Below are 19,090 nucleotides of genomic sequence, written 5' to 3' on the forward strand. Positions count from 1 at the left end.
CTGCTTTAAACAATTAAGCTACCAAGGCATCCTCTAGAAATTCACTGTGTAAGGGGAAGCCTCAGTAACTTAACTGGTTAAAGCTCTTGACCAGAGATAGAGGGACTCTGGTTTGAATCCCAGTCAAGGTGAATGACTTTTACTCAGTGCAATTCCAGTATTTTAGGTAGATGTATACATAAATATAGAACAGTATAAAATGAATGCTATCACACATTCCATTTCAACAGCATGTCAGCAAAAGGATCCAAACAGCTTTAATATCAACTCCTAATGGTGGTCGTGAAGAGGAAAGGCTCGGAGAAGATAATAAAGGCATTCAGTATTTTTACATTCCAATTTTCCTACGGGATGGCTTTGGAGATTTACGAATATACAGTAGAGACAACACAAAGGTTGACCTAAATGTAAAGGTACATGCATGACTGTACAATGATTTATCATATTTTACTACCACACATCACAATGTGTCCTAACAATGCCTATGGAACATAAATCAAATTTATCACAATTTAATACTTGTTTTTACAGGAGAAACCCTTTCAAGTGAGTGAGACATCCAATGAGTCAAAGGGAGAGCACAATTTACAAAAGGGGGGAAAAAATCAAGAGGAAAAACCAAAAGATGATACAGGTACGCATAAGGATTCGAAAATTCATTGTCTTCTAACATATATGAATAGAAATATAGCTTGATAATTAATGGCAATACTTTCTGTCAATGATAATTTTAAGTAATTACATTTGATTATTTAGGTATCATAAAATTTCTTCATTCCAAAAGAGCATATTCAGGTGATACAACAGTAGGCAATACAACTAATGCTAAGATGAGAATGTAAAAAACAATTAGCATGGAAATTTATGAACACATAGCTGGGGTTAAGGGTATAAAATGTGTTAAACTTGTTGTGTTAGATTACACAACATTTTTGAAAAGAGAGATAGTGAGAGATATTTAAATTACAGTGAGATTCAAATAAAAAAAACAGATGAGAGAAAAACCATTGTCAGGATATGAAGATTAAATTATAACATAAGCAGAAAGCTTCATATATTACTAGCTGGGAAAATGTTTAGCAGCCTGTGGACATCATGAAAACTAAGGCTGAAAGTATCATTCTTTTCCAGGTGACATGAGCAATATAATAATTCTCATCTAAAAGGATTTTTATAAAAGAAATGCTGCAATGCTCACATAAAAAATGTTCTAAAAAACTTAGACATACCCCAACATCCAGGATTAAACTTCTGATTTAGATTTAGGATTGAAATTGTAGTAAAAGAGAACACAAGTAGCCCTTTGATAATACATAAATATTTAACAACTCGGTAGCCAGATGAATTAGGCTATGCAGACTGTCAAGTTATTTTACCTATTACAACTAGGATTTTACCTGGAAAACATATCTCTTACATGGAACAGTGGAGTATAAAAGGAGATGAAGAGCAAAAATTGAGCCTTTTCTCTCATCCAGTTACCAACAATTTGATGAAGGAATTTAGAAAATATGTAGTCTCACCAGCATCCTCATTCCAAAGTTTAGGTTATGCTTCTACAAGGGTTATCCCTTAACACAAGAAAAATTAACAAAAAGACTACTTAGAAAGTTAATTGAAGTTAACTTATTATATAATTTGTAAATAAAGTTAAAGAGGTAGATTCCTATTTCTTGAAACCTCAGAACAACAGAAAATGTAAAATATCTTCCCAATGAACAACACAGAACTGAACCATTAACTCAGCAGGAGTGAAAAAAAAGTAACTAGCCATGATTTAATAATCATAAATTGCAGTATTGCACTCTAGCCACTATGATCAAGAAAAGAGAACGGAGAGAAAATTTAGGTAACTAACTAATCATCAAGCACTCACAACATGTTCCAAAAACCTCAGAACTGAAATCATCTTCTTTAAAAGCATGTATTAGTCATTTAGGAGATATGTATACATTAGTGAAAATGGGTTTATTTCAATATTCATCTTTGGAAGTTATGCTACGCGTTATAATGCGGCCTTTGGATAACAAGCAACATAATGTGCAGAGATTTGTTAATGTGATACAAAGATATCAATAAATACATGCTATCCTCTGAAAAAATATAACTCCTGCTTTAGTAATTGAGCATGCTAAAAAAATGAACAAGTATATATAGACTAATTAACTTATTAATAATATTCAATTACATATCTTTAAAGGTTGATTAATGGTATTACAAACTTTCTTTTTTATCTCCATTATTGATGCAACAACATTAGTTTTGCAATTAGTATCTATGATTTCCCATCCATTTTCCATGAAAATATAAATATTACATTTTTTTCAAAGTTGTAAATTATTAATGGCACATAAAATATTTCACACTGAAACACAATTGCATGGTTATATTTCACTAGCTTCAATAATAATCGCACAAAATATTTTGAGAGCACTAATGGTATTCGACTTTAATATTATCAACTAATGTCATTTCTCAACTAATCTAGATATTGGCAATAGCGATCATCATCTAGATAAAAGATTTTCAGTGGTGGCTGAGAATGTGGGAAAATTGAATGCACTGGTGGCAACTGTTTGTTCACCATTCTTAGATGAAGAGCTCGTGGAGACAGAAAAGAAGCTGGGTCAGCAAGAAGTGGATGAAGAGTTCAAAGCAAATGAAGAACCATTTAATCAGGTATGTAATACTTCTCGGCATCATTGTGTAATTTTTTTATCCTTAAACAAAGAAAGAATAAATTTGTAAACTCTATGCAAAGCCATTTTATTCATTTACTCATATTTCAACCACTTAGAAAGTCATTTTCAAATCGGGCATGAAATTTAAAGCATGAAATATGAATTGGAAGACGAGTAGGGGCATGGGACAAAGTACTAAGCAGTGTGTTAGGAGAAGGAATGGGAAGTGAAAAGAAATAAACCTTAGGACTTAAGTATGACAAACAAATCCAAGTGAGTCAAAAAGATGCCTGGAGAGGGTAATTAATGGGACTGCATGGCAAAGATAATTTCAAGCATAGAAAGGATAGAGAAGATTAGGGCTAATAAAGGAGTGGGAACACATATAAACTAATTTAACAATTACAACTGTTTAATGTGGTAGGCACTTTTACTTGAAGCATGGAGTACTTCAGGGATGGCAAAGTTGGAGGTGATGCCTCCTGAACTGAACTAAGGAATATGAGTTTCATGTGCGAGCAGTATGAGTGATTTTCAACTGAAAGCAATTATAATTTGAAAGTGCTCAAATGTGTTTCTTTTTACGAACAAATATATTATTTTTACCTATGTATATTTTCTAACTTTAACTGCATATATAATCCCATGTTGCACTCTTAAATAATGACTTTCACCTATGGATGTTTTGTTTGGTATTACACATATATGTTAGGACTGTTAGAGGGCTTAGCAATTTAATTTATCAATTACCATGCATGTCATAACTACTGTTTATAATTTTAATAGATGATCTCCAATTTTATGTTTTCAAAGAGTGAGCCTATGGGAATGGCACATCATGTCTATTAAATTCCCAACCTGAGAATCAATCAGTCTATGATGCGTGCATCAGAACCTCAGGTGAACACATTATTATTATTAGGTAATCTACTGTTTAAGGTAGGTTTTTCGATGGACACAACTACAAAATAAATATTTTGTGACTCCTAACAAAACACAATCCAGCAACCTAGTCTAGATCAGGTCCCTCTTCATCTCTGAGTACTTCCTTCCTCCCTTCATCCCGTCCTTAGTTAAGCACACAGGCAAGGAAGAACAGATAACTCTGTGACTGATCTTACACATTCAACTGACCAAACACAGAGATCCCAAGTTCGTCGGTTCTGCTTTTATCTCTGCTAGTAATAATCTCTCCGTTACTTGCTCTATGTTGACTATGCTTCTTCCTACCTGTTCATTTAATACTATGGCAACCCCTCGTTGGCTCTTGTCCCCACCGCTGTATATTATTCTATAATTATCACTCCAGTAATCCTCGCTATCCTTCCATCTCCTTGCACAGACCTAAAATATCTATACTTCCCCTTTCCATCTCTCGCTTAATGTATTCTCTAATTTTCCTATCCTCAACATTGTCCTTACATTCCCAGTTCCTATTCTGACTAAATTGGTGTTCTTCTGCATCTTCTGTTCTGCTGCTGTCGGTTTTCCCCTCCAAGGGTTTCATGGGATGACGACCGCGGAAGCCTTGCCTCCCCCGCTGCCGGGCACCACACACAGCCGATTGGGCCAAGCCCCGTAGTTGCCATGACTAATATTCTCTGTAGTGTCCGTCAAATTAATCTTGGGAATGATAATTGAGGTGGTTTCCTGTTGCCTTCCTCAATAGTGTTTTTAACGTGACACCATCACTCACTGGCCGCTCCACTGGGGTCAGATGCCTTTGCAGTCACCTCACTGAGGAACAGTCGCTATGTGGACTACCTATTGTCTGGCTCCTAACCTTGGGTGACCCTACCAGGAGCATTTATCATTACTCTCACCAGCAGGGCTCCAGGGGTCATCGGAACGCATAAGCCCTTCCACCACATTAAGGTTGTAGTCCATGGGAGGGAGGTGAACACATGCTCTTCTAATAATTTATTGCTAAAGAAAACATCATACCTTCAATTTCACACAAAGAAATCCCCACCTTTGCAGAGTCCCCTTATAATACTAGAGGAGTCATATATTGAAAGGCCACAGACTACGAAGTTCTTTGGTCTATGGCTAAGTGAGGATCTCCATTGGAAACACAACTTAGAGACAACACAAAAAAATATCAACTTGTGTTTTCATGCTTCATCATCTTCAAGACATTTTCAGGGAAAGATGTGTTAAATATGATATATTTTACTTAAGTACCACTTAGTGTATTCCACAGCAGAGCCACTTAGTGTATTGCATCATCTTTTAGTGCCATTCACCTCATTCAAAAAACGCCATTTTCCATTCAAAAGAGGGCTGTCATGGAAATAATCATGAGCACCAATATTGGTCCCAAGGTAGACCATTATTTCAATCTTTGGAAATCCTACCATTACCATTGCTATATTGCACTGTGCAATTTGTGTCAGATTCAATAACACCCATTTTGTGATTAATAAATGTTGATATGACTCTGACACCATCATAAAGGTAATGTGCACAGAGAGGATTACAGACTGACAGACGATCAACAAGGTGTATTTAATGCTGCATTTAAAATGTATAATAAACTCCTACTATTTTTGGAAATATCCCCCAACTATGCCCTTTACAAATAGACTGGTATCCTTCTTCCTGGAAAATAATTTCTATGACTTAGAAGACTATTTTGTCTAACCAGATTTTTAATAAACTCTATGCTGTTAGCTCTGACCTGCTTTATGCCAAAGCTTTAACCTTAGAAGCCAGGAGAGATTATTATTATTTCATTATCACTATTATGTATGATTATCACATGATTTTAGAATATGATGATGCTATCATGTATGTGATAATTATGGGAGTAATTAGATCCTTGTTTCATTGACAAAGCTACCTTGAGCACATAAATAGGTTTAGCTGGCTCATTGATAAATCGTTTATTTTTAATATTAAAGGCATGCTATATGCATTTTGCTGCTTTACTTTGGGAGGGAAGGGTAAAATAATTTTTCAACCTTTGTACCTCATTTGATAATATTCAGCAATAATGAATATTGAAGGCAAACCACTAACTTATATTTTCCAGGGATATGATGTGAAACAAGAAGATTCTGCACCCACAGAACTACATTCGCATTTAGATAATTATTCTCCGAGAAATGAACACTTATTCCTGGCAACAAAACTGCAGTCTCTGGCTAAATATTTGAATCCCATGGAAAACATTCTGGATAAATCTCGAACTGTAGCTCTAGTCAAGTTATACTTGGAATGGACTGAATTCAATAAAGATGGGTAAGGAAGCATTAGTCCACAATTTTAAACAGTAAAAATGTTTTTTGCACATAAAATTATATCCATCCAATTTTTTCCTTAGTCAGTACTAATTACCCATTTTTCATTTTTACAGATTCAGCGTTACGGAAAAATCAAGTGATTTATCTGAACATCATCCAGAAAAGTGGAGAGGAAAGAGATTGAAAGGGGCAAGAACTGGTCAACAAGATGAAAACTTTGAAGAGCCCTCAAATATCAAAAGAGGTAAGTTCTCACCCATTTCTCATACTTCTTGTTCTCAACTTAAATGCACACAATTGATAAAGTTTAACAATAAACTGCACAACAGGGGTAACGTTCTAAAAATTTTTCAGATTGTGCTGAACTTGAGGTCAGAAAAGTTGTCTTTATATCAATAGAATGCAAGGATTTTTTTTATTTTTCTCTGACTCTAGGTTTTACTTCATGGTTGGTTTCAAAATGTAAGGTAATTTACTAAAAAGTGAAAGTAAGTAGAAGAGGGTGCACTGACTCATTTTTTATGTCAAATGATTAAATATAATCATAAGTGATTTAAAAATAGCTTGAAAATACGAATAATACATAAGTGCAGAATACCTAGAATAATGAAAAAAAGCTGCATGATTCAAGGATAGGCAACTCAGGAAGCATGGCAAGGCTTTATATTTCACCTACTTACTGAATTTCACCCAGCCTCTGATGTGTGTAGTATAAGGCATGAATAGAAAAAAGTAAAGACAAATATCTTTCGTGACAATATTTTATTGCGTCTGGCTTCATTTCATAATGAAGCCAGAAACTGGCATCAGTTTCATAATGTTCATCATGTAAAATGAACTGTCAATTTAAATATTTGGTATATGTCTACCCCACAATTTAACGGGTATAATAATAATAATAATAATACTTTATTCATTTTAAAAATGGTACAACCATATTAAATGTCGTCAATCATAATATTACTTAATATATAAACATAAGTTCTTAAATGTGATGAAGATTGTCACAAAAGAATTCATCCAATGAGTAAAGTGGGTGAGCAAGTAACCAGGTATATACCCTATTCTTGAAACTCTGGATACCATCTGATTTCAACTGAGTAGGCAGATAGTTATACAGTCGTATGTTCATATTGTGAAATGTGTTGTAAGTTGATGACAATCTACAATAAGTAGTATTTAGATTCGATTTACCTCTTGTGGAATAGTTATGGAGGTTGGACCTTAATTGGTAAGTTTCTAGATTAACTTTCACATGAATCAGAGCCTTAAAGATATACAAACAAAATACAGTCATGATTCTATACCTAATAAAAAAAGGTTTGCAGGAATCACGTGGTGGTATATTAGCAAGAGAGCGAATAGCTCTCTTTTGCAGTAGCAAAATTTGTTTAACATGAGGGGAATGACCCCATAACTCAACACCATAATTCAAATGACATTGAAAGAAGGCATGGTAAAGTGTTAAACGATACTCATTTGAAATGATAAAGTTGAGCTTTCTTAACATATAAACAGCTTTACTAAGTTTATTACAGGTCTGACTGATGTGAGTCTCCCAATTAAGTTTTGTATCAATATAAATTCCTAGTATTTTAGCAGTTTCAATATCAGTTGTTTTTGATTTAAGACTGCACACAATATGCTGAGTTTTGTTAGTATTTAATTGTAAATGATTAACATCAAACCATTCCTTAGCCTGTTTTTGGGTAGCGCTAGATCGTAACTTTGCATCTTCTGGATGTTGACACTTTTGCACAAAAGTAGTGTCATCAGCATATAAAACAGATCTAGGTTTCATATTACAGGGCAAATCATTAATAATGATAATGAAAAGTACTGGGCCAAGCACAGAGCCCTGTGGTACACCACATTTTACTTTAAGAGCTGCAGACCGACAGCCATCAAGTTCAACCAATTGGTGGCGATCATCCAAATATGACTTCATTAGTTTCAGTGCAACTCCCTTAATACCATAATATTCTAGCTTTGTTAGTAATATTGAATGATTAACACAGTCGAAGGCCTTACTAAGATCACATAGTGTCACTGAGACTGATTCCTTTTCTTCAAATGCATTAATGACATAATTAACTATGGACTCTACTGCCAAAATTGTAGATTTCCCAGATCGAAAGCCGTACTGGGATTTGGAAAAGAGATTATTTAATTATAAACTATGATTTCAACAGATGACTATCAATATTTAGGGACAACATGTAGTCTTTCATGTACCTATATATTATACACCACAGAAGAGAGTTAATAGGCGAGGGGAGAAGGTTATGAAAAGGTAGATTGAAAATGAAATCTGTGCAAGCCAGTACAGGAAGATAAATTCTCCAAAAAGAGGACAGGTGTCAAAGTTGTTGAATTTTAGGTTAGTAACTCATCTCACACTTAAGTAGCCCAAGAAACAATAAGTAATGGGGAATGAGTAGAGAAGACATGGTCATTCAATGAATGAATGAATAAGTTTGAATAACATACATTTTTGAAGTAGGGTTTTTCGTACCACAAATGCAACACATGAAAATCACACATAATTTCACAATCCAACTGATACTTAGTACAATTAGAAAATAAGACACATTAATTCAAGCATTTTTTTGGTTCATTTACTCTTTTCCTAATTTTTCTACCTTTTTGGCCAATCTACATTGCAATGCAAACATTAGAATTTAAAGGATGAATCTCACTTGAACTTAGCAAATCTATATTTTGTATCCACAACATCTTTTCCATCATTATGCTCATAAATAGACTATACATAGTTATTTTTTATAAATAGTTTGCCCACAGCATTCAATATCAGCGATTAATATAGCATATAGCACATTAAGAGTAGATTTTTGAAGCAAAAAGGTGCATTAGCAGTGAAAATATATTCGACAACTGTTTAACTGTCATAGTAGACAATCTTTTTCATTAGAAATGATTCCATCCTCACGTTTATTTGCTGTTGAGTTTATATCTTGTCGTTCCATTGCTTTGAAGCTTGATAATGAATTATTTAACCGAGTTCGAATCCTAGTCCAAGTGAATGATTTTCAAACTTTGACAATGTTGCATTATTATGCTTACATGTATTATCAATCCTTGCTCTGCCATTTTCATGATTTTAAACAGCCTTATACATTTCTATACATTTCATTTTAGCTTTGTGCATTCATCACACAATCACAATTATCCACCTGAAGGTTGGATTGCTAAGTGATGGTACGGTAGAGCTTCACCTAGCACTAAGTACATTTTCCTGTGCCACCTATGGTTTCCCAGGAAGATCTCTATCTAAAAAATAACCAGCTTGAGTGAAGCTGAGGATGCCCAGGGGCATCACCCAGAATCGAACCCAGGCCCTCCAATCAGTAGACCAGCTCTCTACAAAATGGACTACCACATCCCCCCTTTTTACATTATGATTATGAATAATTTCATGTAATTGAATGTTTTCCATGAGATAATTTTCTTCTGTGAAAGCAGGTTCTTTCTCTATTGCTATCAGTCAAATGTAACAATAGCTGATTTGTATAATGAAGTATATATGTATGGCCCTTAATATTTTCATTTCACTGATTTTAAAACTTATAGAGCTCATCGTTATTAAAGGCGAGCATTACATCACATTTATTGGATGCCATTACATTTTCATTTTTGGCATTTATTGTCTTGAAATTAGCATCACTCTCATTTCTTGAGAAACAGGTAAGTTGTTTCATTTTCCCCACTTATGCTTTTTTTGCTGACTCCAGCTCTTTTTATTTTGCCAAATTAACCCTTGAACTGGTTCACTCAATTCCTATTTCTCAATCTGTTGAAAGGGAAATGCTAAATATTCACCAGCAACCCATTCTCATAATGTATTTTGTTTGCCTTATTTTTTTACTAATTCCAACTAAATGCTTTGCAATAAAATGAATCAGGAATACTTTCAAACCTACTTGAATGCTTTTTTCTGGTAAAAGTATACTATGGCCAACAGTGACTCAAATTCAAATTAAATCCTTACATTTACTCTAATGCGGCACCTCATAAACCTATAATGCATTTATGTCTGAGAACAAAACCTCATACCTCCATTGAAATCATAGAGAACTAATAATGGAGGTTGCCAGCCAATTAGTATCTAGGAACTTTGATTAGATAAGTATATTCAGACCAACAAGTCTTGAGCTTTTTAGACAATACAGTGATAACATAAAATATATTCCGGAATGATATCCATTACTGATCATAGAAATAAATGTATATCAAGGTTTAATTTCTATAGAGCATTTTTCCTAAATATCATCATTTTGAAAATGTAAACAATGAGGTGTTACCAAAGCCTCATTTAAATATATAAAAAATCTCATTGAAATCCATAAACCAACAATATTTTCAATAATAATCACATTTTTTACCAATCCCCCTACACAGGCATCAAAAAGCCTTAGCCACAAAGTGCTTGCCTGGTTGCCCAGAAAGAATGACATTGATATTTTTCTGTATATCTCGATATTCTGCACTTATGTTGCCTTATGTTTGCGATTGCTCCACCATTTCTTACCTATTCTATGATGATAATTGTATTTCACAAAAAATGAGGCAGAGTATCCTACCTACTTCAACTTTTTTCCAAAATGACCTAAAATTAAGATATTTTTATCTGACCTAAAATTAAGATATTTTGGGTCCAAAGGAGAATGTAAAAACCTTCTAGAAAATTTACAAAAAAATCCTACATTATATTGAGACATCAAGACAAATTCTATGACCCCAAGCTAAGCACAATTTGAAAAATAATTTTTGATGATCATTCCAAAAGTAAAATGGTCGATTACCTAATACTACTGGTGTCAAAAGTAAATTGCCAATCAACAACTCAATCCTTACATTGATTGACTTCACCTTTCCATAGTTTTCTATCTAATGCTGGGATATCTATTTAACTTATACTCCCTCATTTTTCACTTTATCTGGGCAGTAAATCTCTTCAGCATCACCTTCCTCCATGGCAAATTGACTATCTTTCAGACCAACACTATGAAAGCCTAAGTTGGACAAGCCCACTGCAAACATAGCAGTTTTCTCTAGCGCTTTTTGGAAATATCAGTAAAAACCACTCAAGTGGATTACATTTTGAATAGTAAACATGTTCAAAAATTAGTACCTCATCTTATTCTAGATATGCTGTGTTGCTGGTTGACTTAATATTCTGCCACCACATCCACTGCCATCAGTTAAAATAATATTTTCCCACTCTCTTCTGCAGGGCAGGAATCACTTCCAGCGAGAAAATCACTTTCTAGGAAAGCAAAGTCACAAGCTGGAAAGTTGATGATGGAGAAAGATAACAAATTTCGCAGAGAAATTGTTGAGGAAATGGAGGAAATGGCATTATTAGGAAGTAGCAATTTGATTGAGGAAGAAATGAAGTGGGACATATCACTCTGGGCAGATGAAGATTCTGATGATGACAATGAGTCTGATGAGCCATTGGTAGAAGAGACAATATGGCATGGATATGCTGCCCTCCAAAAAGAAGTCACTCAAAAGACACCAAATCCTAATAGCAAGAGTGTAACTGATGAAAATATAGTATCCCCATCAGCCAAAAGAAATTCCAGGACCATGAAAATTTCAACTAAAAAGGATTCTTTGAGAATAGGGGAAAAAAAACTAAAACATAATTTATCTTCAAGCAATAGTCTTCAAATTGATGAGCCAATTTTAATCAAAGCTAAAGATTCTACAGATGGTCAAGATGAAGTAAAACATCCATGTGAAAAACAAAATGGCACAGGACTGAATTCTTACAAAATTAAGATTAAAAAAGAGGACTTAGACTCCTATTTGGATAAAAATGAACCAGGATTGTTAATTGATTTGGTAAGGAAAACCATGGACCCAAGTGATGACAAAAGCCTACTGGCAAAAAGGAATACCATGTTACCCATTAAACAGGATCAGTCATTAAATAAAAACTCTACAGTGGGTCTTCATGCAGGAAAACTCTCAGAAAATAACGATAACGTAATAGAAATAAAGGAAATTAATCCATCCCAAAGTCTCACAAAAAAAATTTTAAACTCATTCAAACAAAATAAAGATAAGTTGAAAAGTGGCTCCTTGGCTAAACTTGCTGGTGAATGTCCAGCGGAGCAATCCACTTCAGTACCTTTAAAGGTTCTTCAACTTAAGGTCCCAATCATTAAAGAGACTGGAGGAAAAGCAAAGGTATATTCTAAGCAAGAAATGGAAAAGGTCACCAAATTGGCTCTGAATGTATTTAATGAAATCAAAAGGCATAATAATTCAAATGTGCCACCTATGACTCAAATGGACACCACTCTTCAGGATTTCAAAACAAGTGAAGAAGGGAATACAAAAGGAATGCAAATTGTGAAAATCAAAGAGCTTTCAAATTATAATAGTACACCAGGTCAATCATTTATAAATGATAGGTCTGAATTAGATATCAAGAAAGACCAAATTGTGAATGATGAAGAAAGCTCCTCAAAAACATTTTCATTTGATAATTCAGTAATGAGTAAATCTGAGCATTTAGACCAAGAGGTGATATCCTTGCCCCACCATAGTGGCTTCAAACGTTTCCCTCTCAAGTCACTCAAAGCTGTGGGCAAAAATTCTCATAATTAATGTTTCTCTATGAAAGATATATTGATAATTTTTATGCAGAAAAGTTTTCGTTTTTGTCTTAAAGTAACACCACAAGGGATCTTTTAATTTTATAATACTTTTAAATATAAATGTAATGTGCAGTAATAATACAGCTGAAGCTGATGTTACTTTTGTAATTGTTTACTTTGAAGGTAGTTTTTAAGTTAACAGCCATCAAGAAACTTGCTATTTTCAAATTTGTTGAATTATTGAAAATATCATTGACATTGTTTGTATATGCATTTGTATCTGCTGCATTGGAAATAAATTACATTTCAAATAGATGAAGTAAGAGTTTCCCTAAGGGTAAGCAATAACCTCAGTGCAAATCTTGATGAAGCCACTAAACACAGTAGATGCAGAATGATAAAAACATTTGACAACATTGACCCATTTTTTTCAATCACTGATTAAAAAGGGAAATCCCAAGATTTTATGCAATGCACAGAAGAAGCAGAATTTCTTTTGAAGCAGCAGTTTGATCCATTGCACCTCCATGCAAAGAAACAAAATTTATCGCCATTTAGACATGATTTGAATCAATAAAATGATGAGTTGACAAGAGTTACTGATAGTTCACAGCGTTTGCTAGAATTTACACTGATTAACTTCAACAGTAACTATTTCACTCAAGATGGATATCACAATGGGCATATGAATCTATGGACAAATTTCCAGGGCTTTTTCATACTAAAATTTGTGAATTTTCCAGGTTGTTTTTCTTACGATTAATGATGTACAAAAGCTCATAAAACTATAATAAATATTGCCTTTTAATCAGCATAGCCTTAAGTTCTAACGGGAAATAATATTGTCATAACCGTAAAACTTGTGAGATAAAACTATTGAGAAAAGTTTATGTTATGAGGAGTGTGCATGTGGTGAACACAAGGTTAGTGAACAGCTGATTTTCTGATCAACTGACAAAATGTTGCTGTACTCATACACAATTCCAAGATATTTCCAGCTGTTCCAGGTAAGTAAATATTCTGGATATGAATGATAATTTACTTTATTGTTGCAAAATTTAAATTGGTTGTGTTTTTTAACAGCTCCCATTCCTTAAATGAAGTGCTCCTAAAACTTTTCTACAGTGGTCAGCATGATATAGTACAAGGTATCCTATTTGAAAGGCATAACTATTCCATTCTTTCAATGGACATTATTTCACATATTTTGGCTTCAGTAAAACTTAATGATGGCTCATTCAAGGCAAAATAAAATTAATTTAAAAAGTACAAGTTATTTACCTCAAATAAGTTCCTAAAATTTTATTCTTCCCTGCAATTTTGCTCTGCCAAGACTGTTATTTCACCAATCATTAAATTTGGTAATTGCTAATCATTTTAGCAATCATTCAGCATAGACAACATTGTAGTTCAAAAGTCGCAAGGTTTCAGTGTCACTGCCTCTAACAATTTAAGATTTTTTCACAAAAGCATCTGGAGTCATCGGGGTTGACCCATCAGAATGACATCATACTCAAAACTCAAATATTTCCTATGCTTTTGGAAAGATCTCCTGAGTTCCTTGACACTGAACTTACCAACACAGGATTTAATCAAGATCTGTTGCATCCGATAAAAAGCATTAATTCCCTCATTGGTACCATTCCAATCTCTCACGTAATTTTTTCCACTTTTTGTACCTCACCATTCAATATATATGTAAGGAAAATTATTTATTATTATTAGGTAATCTACTGGTTAAGGTAGGTTTTTGGATGGACACAGCTACTAAATAAAACATTTTGTGACTCCTAACAAAACACAAAATCCAGCATCCTACTCTTTATCAGGTCCCTCTTCATCTCTGAGTACTTTCTTCATCCCATCTAATATCCCTATCCTGTTCCTTCCCTTTCCTCATTTGCCTAACATTCTCCCCTCAATTACAGTCTTCAACATCCTGCTGCCGGTCAATACGCCCCTCATCCATTTTTCCTGCCTCCATAGGATTTCTCCCAACAAACCCCTCTCTTTGCCCACCATATCAAGTACTTCCTCATTTGTTTTCTTCTCTGTCCATTTCACCTTCTCCATTCTTCTCAGCACCCACATTTCAAAAGCCTCCAGTCTATGTCTATCCTCCTGCTTCAATGACCACGTTTCCGCACCCTGCATTAGCTCTTGGAAAGCTGTGCGACTTGATCAAAGTGTTCCTAAATCTGAGCCTAATTATGATTTAATCTAACTGATTATTTCATTAGTCATCTGGCATTTTCCATGAACGCCTACGTCTTGTGTGGTGTTGAAACTAAGTGTTGGTGATGACTAATCCCTGTCTCCTGCACAATTGAATTGATTTCTTCCAAGATCAAGATGGTGCTGGGGCTAACGTACTGGCTTCCCACCCAGAGGGCCCGGGTTCAAATCCGGGCGGTGTTGAATATTTTTCAGAGGTATCTCGATCCCTACTTGTGGAGGGCACTTTAAGTGAGTACGCCGTCCGTCGGATGGGATGTTAAGCTGCGGACCCGTTGGCGCCTTTCGTAAAGAGCAGGCTAATGCCGAGGCCGGGTTTCTCTCCACCCTTCATCCTTTCCTGTCCATCCCCTATGGTGCAAATTACCTCAGCTGTCAGTCGCTTCCCCTAAATACTACTAATACTGATTTCTCCCAATGGTCATTCACGGTCCCAGATGATGTTAAATCATAGAACCAGGCTGCAAAACATCGCCCTCATTATCTTGCACTCGTTTTTATTAAACATCAAACCAAATGGTTGAAAAAAAATATTACTTCTTACTTTTCTCTGTCCCTATCTCAATTTTTTTCCTTTGTTTTTTCTTCATTTGTATGATGGAATGAAACATCACTCCTTAGTTACATAGTTGATTTTTTTAATTCTTCTTTCTATCAACTCTAATCCCTGGTTCAGATATAATGCAGACAATAAATGTGTATGTGCTTACAAAATGCCATTGGCAATAGGAACCTGACATTCAGTCGTAGAAATGTAGTAATAATATTAATAATAATTAAGTGGTATAAGAGTAGAAAACGTTTTCTCAGTTCTCATGGTACCTATGTTTCAGGCCGAAGCTTTGGCCACTGTGTTCTCTCTTATCATTGTGTTAACCATGTCGCCTGAATCTGCTATTATTTTAATGTGGATGGATAACAAAGCCATTCTAGCCTCGCTGCGTCGATGTAGAAGTTTATTGTTAGCGGATCAGACTTTATTGACTTATAGGTACAAATGTTGACAATAAGGAAACTGTCCCAGACTGTGAACGGTTAGTCCCCTTGACAGCCAATCTAGTCAACCATCTTTGCTGGACTATCCTGCCCTTATAATATGATTTGGTCGGCCATATTGGTCACTTAAGTGTATATATACAGGAGGAATTTTGAGTGAGGGACAGATTCGCAGATTAGTTTGCTGAATAGGCATACATCAGTCTATTTTTTAACAATTAGCCAGCAGCAATATGACTCATCCCTAGGTACTTCTACTGAGACAAGAATAATAAAAGAATGGTATTAATCTGAATGTCTAACACAGTTAGCCAGTTCTCACCTAATTTTTATGTTGCAGCATATGTAAGCACTTTCTAAAGCATCAGTGGGTTGATTCAAGACTTCACCTTGGCATTTAATAAATCATTAATTTTTCTAAGTTCATCAAGCATTTAACATTATGCAACTACCAATTTTCCTTTTTCGGGCTTTTAGAGCATTTAATCACCTAATTGTAAATATTACTCAAGCCGTTTGCTTGTTGGGCTGGATCACAGTAGACCACAGGCTTGGAACCCTAGTATTTATCATAGTAATTTAACTTTCACCAACTAGTACCATTACCATCACACCCACTTAGTAGTAACACAAGTTAGTGTTCATATCATGCTTTTTATCATCTTAATTTCATATATTTTATGCTTCAACCATGACTTGTAAGCATTCATCACTAAGTGATGCCATGTGCTGAATCGTGCTCTGCCCTAGTGGCAGGGAGCGATTCGTCATGAGGCATGTAAACTAAATATTGGGGTTTTCTTAAATGTTAGTCAGCAATAAAAATATAAAATATTTCAAATAATGAAGGTAATACGAACTATAGCTACATAAAGGTGCAAATACTTCTTCACGCATGCTGTACAATCTAAGATTACAAGAATAATATTAAAAGAAGTGTTAGATAAAACAATGAAAACATTTTAGGTTGCTTAGCATTAAAAAAAGATATTTTTAGTGGAATTGCTAATTCTGCTATGAGAGGTGCTTTGTGGAGAGTTACGGGTGGTGACCTAACGCCACATGCCCTTGCAAGGTATTATGTAGATATAAGTAAGCATTTCAAGTTGTGCGAAGCTCTAAAATTGGTAATCTGTTAAGTAATAAGCGATGGGAATATGCTGTTATTTTTTTCATTCCTGAAGTGGGTAATATTTTTCATAATTAATGCAATGGTTTTGCCCAGGCTACACATACAAGTGATGCTTACAATAGATTAGCCAAATACAAAGCTTGAACACAGGTTTGCCATGCTACTGAGGAATTCAGGAATATGTTATATATTCAGGAATATGTTATATATTCAGGAATATGACTTTTGATCAGAACATCTTCAGGAGCTAAGCAGCGAGAATTGAGTAATTTACAAGTTCTTGGAGAGTGGGTCAACTCTTTTCCCTTTGTTTCTGCTGTAGAGATGCTATCAATAACAAAAAGCATACAAATTAGCCTTTGGCATACAAAAAATAAAAATGTAATGCTACTGAGATTTGTTGGTGAGGATTTGACCCACATGTTGAAGTGCTTCAGAGGACTTCACATGAGTGACATCCAAATCAGTTGAATATGTTTTAGGATAAAAAGGATCATATAAGTGAATGTACTCATGGAATATGCTTGTTTCATCCACAGATGAAAAAACACATGAATAGTAGGTACATAAGAAATTTAGCTCGTATGAATATTGCTCAAGCCTGACAACTAATATTTATGTAAAGATGACATGTGTACTTAAATTCTTCTACTGCATTCATCACTTATTTGAGTTTCAATCATCAAGACAAGTTACTTCTGTTAAAAGGTGACAGTCATGTTTTTTCAACAAAATGATTATGTGCATATCAAGGCAACCATCTACAAAGTCAAAAAGTTACAATAAGGTCGCAAATAAATATTTAAAGTTTACTTTAATAATGTAAATATTAAACATACTTCCTCAGAAGAACAAATTGAAATTAACATGAGAATCGCATGATGAAATATTTCTACAAAGATGAGATATATTTCACACTTAAAAATTATGACATTTTTGGGAAAAGCTTGAGTAATTCGCGGCTACTCTGGCGGTTGATTTTAAGGTTCGTGACGAGATACTTTCCGTGAGAATAAAAGGTAATGGGGAAAACCATTTGAACGTGTCAAGATTGTTCTAATAAAATATGTAAATCAGTAAAAAATTAAAACACGATTATTTACGGCGATTTTTCCTCAAAAAGAACCCAAGAAATTATTACACCAAGTATTACTGAAAATTGGAGCTCTACTCTCTAAATAACAGAGGACGTTTACATAATGATATCGGAATAGGTCGAGCATCGTATGAAAATTACAGTTAACCGTGCTCTTCTGCACCATTCCAATTTGAATCCAGTACTCTTCCGCCACTAGCAGAATTCAAGTCAATGGGTAATAATTTTGGTAATTTAAATGAGAAACAAAATATTTGTTTAGACAAACCTTAACATTGGGGTGACATCGCGACTCCATTTTAGGTACAACCGACCGTGATAGTTCAGATTTCACCATCCGAAATGCATCATTGCTCGCTATACGGCAAATCGACGAAAACATGGACAATTTACAATTCAATAAACATGAGACATAATCAGATAATGAAGAATCGGTCACAGTTTCTATAATTCAAAATGAAAATTTTACATAAAAGTGACCAAAGAATGTATATGTTTGCCAGTTCATTTACATATTGATGACACATTATCTTCGTAGCCCTCATAGTTAAATGAAACAATCCAATGTTCTTAAAGTATTCACAATCTTAAACTTTCCGTCAAATACAAATTTTGCGCTTCTTTAGTTATTCAGTTGTCAAAATGCATTCGATGCTGTTCTGCTTGTACATCCGGGAGTTTTGCGCCGAACAGCTGCGCAAATAACCTGATTTCATCAACCATAAATTTCCTAATAGAGATTCTGATAGAAAGTGTAACGTAAGTAAACACTCTGAAGTAGTGTATACTCCCTATTGAAATATTTAGATATTAAATGTGTAAGGTGCAGTACACGCATTTTATCCATTGCTCTAGTTATGAATTGTTGATGTGTTTTCACTTAATTGAGACCTAGCCGAGCAGTTAAAAATCCTTGGTTTTCTTGCCAGGACGTTCAAAAGTGAGACTTATGAGTATTGAGTGATTTTTTATGCTTAGTTAGTATTTATCTCGGGTGTTAGATAACTTTATATTATTAGTGAGAAATAATGGGCGGCGGCGCAAGACGGAAGTATTCGTTATGGATCTGATTA

At 34.5% G+C, this 19,090-nt stretch overlaps 2 protein-coding genes across 3 annotated transcripts in view; both read left to right on the forward strand.

Annotated features, from left to right (window-relative positions):
* The first annotated feature begins 351 nt into the window (after nucleotides 1-351).
* LOC139697378 (uncharacterized) lies at nucleotides 352-12,568 on the forward strand. The gene is made up of 6 exons (XM_071596057.1): nucleotides 352-378; nucleotides 532-634; nucleotides 2,489-2,679; nucleotides 5,716-5,924; nucleotides 6,040-6,170; nucleotides 11,181-12,568. Exons 1-6 carry the CDS (start codon nucleotides 352-354, stop codon nucleotides 12,566-12,568), a joined length of 2,049 nt encoding a protein of 682 aa, XP_071452158.1.
* Nucleotides 12,569-18,691: 6,123 nt separating this feature from the next.
* Nucleotides 18,692-19,090, forward strand: part of Cnot4 (CCR4-NOT transcription complex subunit 4) — a 51,483-nt gene continuing 51,084 nt past the window's right edge. For both annotated transcript variants that reach the window (XM_071596074.1, XM_071596076.1), the window contains exon 1: nucleotides 18,692-18,776. The gene's annotated coding sequence lies outside the window, so the exon portion shown is untranslated. The remainder of the gene's footprint in view (nucleotides 18,777-19,090) is intronic.

Source organism: Hetaerina americana, unplaced genomic scaffold (genome assembly GCF_022747635.1).
Source record: "Hetaerina americana unplaced genomic scaffold, ioHetAmer1.1.p SCAF_74, whole genome shotgun sequence".
NCBI classification, from domain to species: Eukaryota; Metazoa; Arthropoda; class Insecta; order Odonata; family Calopterygidae; genus Hetaerina; species Hetaerina americana.

Bases quoted from the DNA above. Each gene is read 5' to 3' on its own strand.
- LOC139697378 (XM_071596057.1), top strand. From the start codon at position 352: ATGGCTTTGGAGATTTACGAATATACA. The intron at 2,680-5,715 runs GTATGTAATACT...TATATTTTCCAG, and splicing joins ATGAAGAACCATTTAATCAG to GGATATGATGTGAAACAAGA. The intron at 6,171-11,180 runs GTAAGTTCTCAC...TCTCTTCTGCAG, and splicing joins GCCCTCAAATATCAAAAGAG to GGCAGGAATCACTTCCAGCG.